Raw genomic sequence first — 5000 nt, 5'->3', positions numbered from 1 at the left:
TTGAACGGTCGGGATTGTTTAATTGTCGGAGCAACTGCAGAATCAATGAAACGAGCCCTTAGGCTTAATCAATAAACGAGTGCTATTTTCTTCACACGATCTCGTGCAAAGTGTAGTTAGCCAAACCGTAAATTGAAAGCTACAATGTTAAAGACGGTTTAGGCCTAATCACTGAAACGAACGCTTAGGCTTAATCAGTATACGAGTGCTATTTTCTTCACACAATCTCAAACCGTAAATGGAAAGCGTAAATGTTAAATAGTGCTTAGACCTAATCACTGCAACGAGCGCTATTTTCTTGACACGATCTCCCGAAAAAGGTAGTTAATCTAACCGTAAAATTCACAATTGATCACTACTTAATTCGCGAGTCACGCTTTAAGTACGAGAAATACTGTTTTGAATAACATACTTCAACTTGAATTTATTAGTTTCTGCGTACCACGTAGCCAGCTACGCAGAACTTTATTCGAGTGGCAGGATACTTGGGGCTTTAGTCGGCACCATTTACACAAACGTCGCAAATTTTTGAAATGATTTTCCTCAACTGTAAAGCTTTTCCGGCGTCGAAAAAACAAATTTTCCTCCGCACAACTGGCATTTATTCAATACAGCACATGCACTTGCGAAAACTAAACCTTCACTTTACCTTCACTGAAGTGCTCCACGAAATAAGCAAACAGAGCGTAGATTGCATTGCCGCAACCTTTTTTTTAGTAGCCAATGAAAAAGGGTGTATCGGTGTATTGTCGAACTTTGCCAGATCTCACATTGGCCATTGACAGAGTGAGATCTGGGTACGAGAGTACTATTGCCCTTGATTTTGAAGATAAACAGCGTTTAATTAAATTGGAAAATGCGATTGCTTTTCTTCACTTCCTTTATAAATACAACATTTACTGTCATAAGTGTTTTGGTAAGTCATCTGTGGCACGTTTACCTCTCAAGTACAATTATAACTACAGCAGACCACTTGACTTGGGGGAGGGGTAGCGCTGGGTTCATTACTGGGTTGCCGTATGGCAATCCAAGTCGGGAAGTGGGTGGCATTTGTTGGGTGTTTTTTTTTCCGTGTCGGTAAGTCTTGCCTGTCACTCTCCTGCTAAGTGGTGTCTTTGTGCATAGAGCCTTCTGCTCGTATTTTCTTAGGATAGAGAGGGTAGTGGAAATGCGTAGATTTCTCTGGTGGACACGGTAGAATGATAAACTTAACCTGCAATGGCGTCGAAAGTCATGTAACGCGAATGGCGTTTTAGTGGATCTTTTTAAACAAAATATACCCTTATGGAGCTCAATAATGGAAAGTCAGTTGGATAAACTAGGCAGGCGGTGAAAGCAAATACCTGGAAACGTAAAAGCGACGAGTAATGGGATTTCGACAACCTATCGCCCGTCGAGCCAAAATCAAAGTGAGCTGCTAGCTATATTTCTAATATTTTACCAAGAGTGTGCTCTTATGTAGAACACTGAAACCGAATGAAAAATTCTCTGGTATAAAAGCGACGAGTAATGGACTTCGACAACAATCTTTCGCCCGTCGAGCCGAAATCAAAGTGAGCTGTATCTCCAACATTTTATCACGTTTTATGTACAACACTGAAACCAAATGGAAAATTATCTGGTAACTTATGGGTTCAACAAAGTCAGGTAAAAAAAATAATTGGATATGTGACAGTCAAGAATTATTTGAAAGAAAGCTTGTCGACTATTTTGTGCATCATTATTCAAGGAAAAAGTTCTTCAGGAAAGGGTTTGAACGTGAAGTACATGGCAATTTGACACGATTGAGTTTCTTGTCTTCACGCACGCAATGAAATAGGAAGAGATTTTCGCCTCTAAGAGCAAATATGTTGTTTGTTTCAATAAATTTTTCGCTGGAAAAGGATTCTGTGGTATTTTCTGCCTTTGTGAATTACAATATCATGTTGTGTATTGAACTTTGAAATGTGATATGGAGAATTTTTTTAGTATTGCTCTGTAAGCAGTAAGGGTTCACGAAAATAAAGAGGTCTGTTGGTTGGAAGTGTGCTTGAGTTTCAACAAAATGAGCCCCAAAATCAGTGAAAAATTGTGACGCCGATGAAAAATAAAGTAGCTGCTATTTCCGAAATGATGGATTTACCTGGTGATAAATAACGTCGTACGCGTCTTGGAGAGTAAATTTTGACTTTGCAGAAACAAATGGTCAACCTCAAGAGTTGGGTGATTGTGATCTTTGTCTTGACTTCGCTCATTTTATTGTCACTTTATAACACTTGACAGAAAAAGAAACTTACAAAAACCCGGTATCTTGCCATCATTTGACACAGATGCTTCACTGTTTGGCGAGTAAACATGCCGCGGTAACCTAATCACGGCGCCCGCTGAATTCCGGCCAGTCAGTGTCACTTTCGATTTTGCGATTTATTTGTGCAGCCAAACGTAGAATAACAACATTAAACGTAGCAAAAATCTCCCAATATGTTTGTCGCTGATCGTAACTTTTTATATTCTATATTCACCGTTCAAAATTAATGTTGTTTTCATGTCGTAAATATTTTGTTCTCGATCGACCATCCCGGAAACTTCCTTCTTCTCTTTCTAAAAACTGTGTATCAATAGTTATTTACTTTTGCATCAATATTTGTTTTGCATAAAGCAAGGTAACAAAATCTGTACCTTGCTGAGTTCGCATTTGTTAGCGTTAATAGTATTTTCGGTCCGATGCTTCTGTTTTCTGAAGGGGTATACTATTTAGGTCACCCATCCAGATACTAACCCCGCCAGATAGGGTTTAACTTCAGCGAACTTGTGGTGAAAAGAAGTTGTGAGGGAACTTGAAAATTATCAACATGTCAGCCCAGAAGCCGATGTCTCTCGCTTGTCTTTTATTTGTTATTCTTCAGAGACTGGAATGCTGTAGTTCAATACCACACAATTCAGTGCCTTCTGATTTTCTGTAACACGTACCACAGGCAACCCAGTGTATGCTTCATGGAAGCATCTCGTTAATTAAGTAATTCTGGGCTCTTGAAAAAATGATTCGGATTGCTAACTTTTAATGTTGGGAGCCCAGGGGGCTGCCGGAAAATTTTCTTAGGCAGCAGCCTTGTGATGGCCAAAACGTCACGTAATAATCTGCCGATCACGGCGTTGCATGTAGTGAGCCATTATTGCTTACAATCTTTTGCACAAAACACCTATGATTTTCTTGCCACAATTGGTAAGTAGGATGTGGTTACTATACTTAGGGTCGATAAGCACTGCGTTAAGTCAAACATTCACATTATTAGTTAATTAATAAATTATAAAATTAATTAGTTAATCAATTGCTTAGGAATCAAGCTTTAAGTCCAAGTGCACGTCATTTAAGCCAACGATCCCAACACAGTCCGCCCTCCTCCATGTCATCTTCAAACTCCTCTTGGCTTGGCTGTTCTGTTTGAACTACTGCAGTCGTCGTAACTGGGTTAGAGGTTTGAGAATCCGTTTTGATCAAGTCATTTAGGTTTTGAACTGGTCTCCTTTCAGCCGAGGCCGTTTTTCCACCAATGTCACCTGGCACACGAAGGCTACGAGATAACTTTGCAATCTGAGGATTAAAGAGTGAAAGTGGAATACCGCAGGCAGGGGAGCTGAAGAGGCTACATCCGGTGATAGAGATCATAGAGGCCTTGCTTATGGATTGCATGGATGATAAAGGAGATGGTTAGACAACAACATTTGGGAGCTCAAGCAAGGACGACAACGACGTTGACGAGAACTTCAGCTGAAGATATGAATAGGCCTTACCCCTTATGACGTACAGCACCTAAATTCTTTTGTTGAGTGACTACTATAAATACCAGAATGCAATGTTTCAGTAGTCACTCAACAAAAGAATTGCGAGGCGTTACGTCATAAAGGGTACGGTCTATTCACGTATATAAGTCGACCATTATTCGAAGTTGTTCCGCCAATGAAATGGTTGCCAATTGTCCAAGAATCATATGGGAATGATCACTGCTAATGCAGTTTGACGATTACAGTGAACGTCATCCACACAACCTTAAATTAGTTGATTACACTACGTGTTTGCAAAAAGACCCTCGAAGCACCCCCTTCGCAAATGTACCACGAGTAATGTCCCTAGAAAGCCACTGTCTCGCTTTCAAAGCGCATTGCATTCTGATCTGGTCGTTGTCGCCGACGTCGTCAATGCTTCAGGTCCCTACTAGATCGAGTCTTAGAACTACTACGATGACAACGCAGCCGAGGGCTTCGATGTTCCTATGTCTGATTATAAGCAAATATTTAAGCTGCTTACTTCATTGTCCAGGTAGGTGAAAAGTGCCTGTGATGTACATGTTTTTATTCCCTCTGCATCGCCCTTGTCAAAACAGTCTAGGACTTTTTCTGCTGCTATTGCTTCATCCGAACCACCAAAGCCAGGAAATCTGAGACGAGTGAAATATCTCAAACACCAACTTTTAATCCACTACCCATTTAAAAACGAGACATGCTAAAGTAGCCCTAAGCCAGGGAGAAACAATAGCAAAGCTTGGAGCGCTTGTAAGACCGTCTCTTTCCGTCTGTACATTTGTCCAGCCGTCTGCGGGAACAACGTTAATGACAAAATCAAGTTGTCCCTTTTCAGCAACAAATCACATGTAAGGTATGAGTACACAGGCCTACGAGCCCAGTGTGCATCACTGCCACTCTTTCACGTTGACGCCTTTTGCAGAATGGAACGTACTTATATTTTACATGGAGTCTGTGTGTTTCACCATTGAACGTGCAAAGAAAATTCGCTTTATTTGTAGCTTATTGCGTACAGAACACTGAAGACAGGAGACTCTTCCGGCCTGATTATTTTTACATGTGTCTAAAATAGCAAAGCAGTTCATTCAACATACTAAACATACTCAAAAGAATCTTTATATCAATTATCTGCCGCTACGTAGTCACCCTCGTGAAGATGAACAACCACCATGCTGAGAACGACCTTAAAAATTACAACAAAAGGTGATGAGTTCCATGTG

General features: G+C 40.5%; 1 protein-coding gene across 1 annotated transcript in view; it reads right to left on the bottom strand.

Annotated features, from left to right (window-relative positions):
- LOC137998315 (gamma-soluble NSF attachment protein-like) overlaps positions 1–5000 on the bottom strand; it is a 32394-nt gene that overhangs the window by 1788 nt on the left and 25606 nt on the right. Inside the window, exons 10-12 of the mRNA XM_068844602.1 lie at positions 4884–4963; positions 4286–4415; positions 1–3571 (exon numbers count right to left, since the gene is read on the bottom strand). The exon at positions 1–3571 is cut by the window's left edge and continues 1788 nt beyond it. Of these exons, the coding sequence (XP_068700703.1) occupies positions 4901–4963 (63 nt within the window). The 3' untranslated portion in view covers positions 1–3571; positions 4286–4415; positions 4884–4900. The remainder of the gene's footprint in view (positions 3572–4285; positions 4416–4883; positions 4964–5000) is intronic.

Source organism: Montipora foliosa, chromosome 1, assembly GCF_036669935.1.
Source record: "Montipora foliosa isolate CH-2021 chromosome 1, ASM3666993v2, whole genome shotgun sequence".
In the NCBI taxonomy this organism is placed as follows: domain Eukaryota; kingdom Metazoa; phylum Cnidaria; class Anthozoa; order Scleractinia; family Acroporidae; genus Montipora; species Montipora foliosa.
This window is presented reverse-complemented; position numbering and strand designations above follow the sequence as displayed.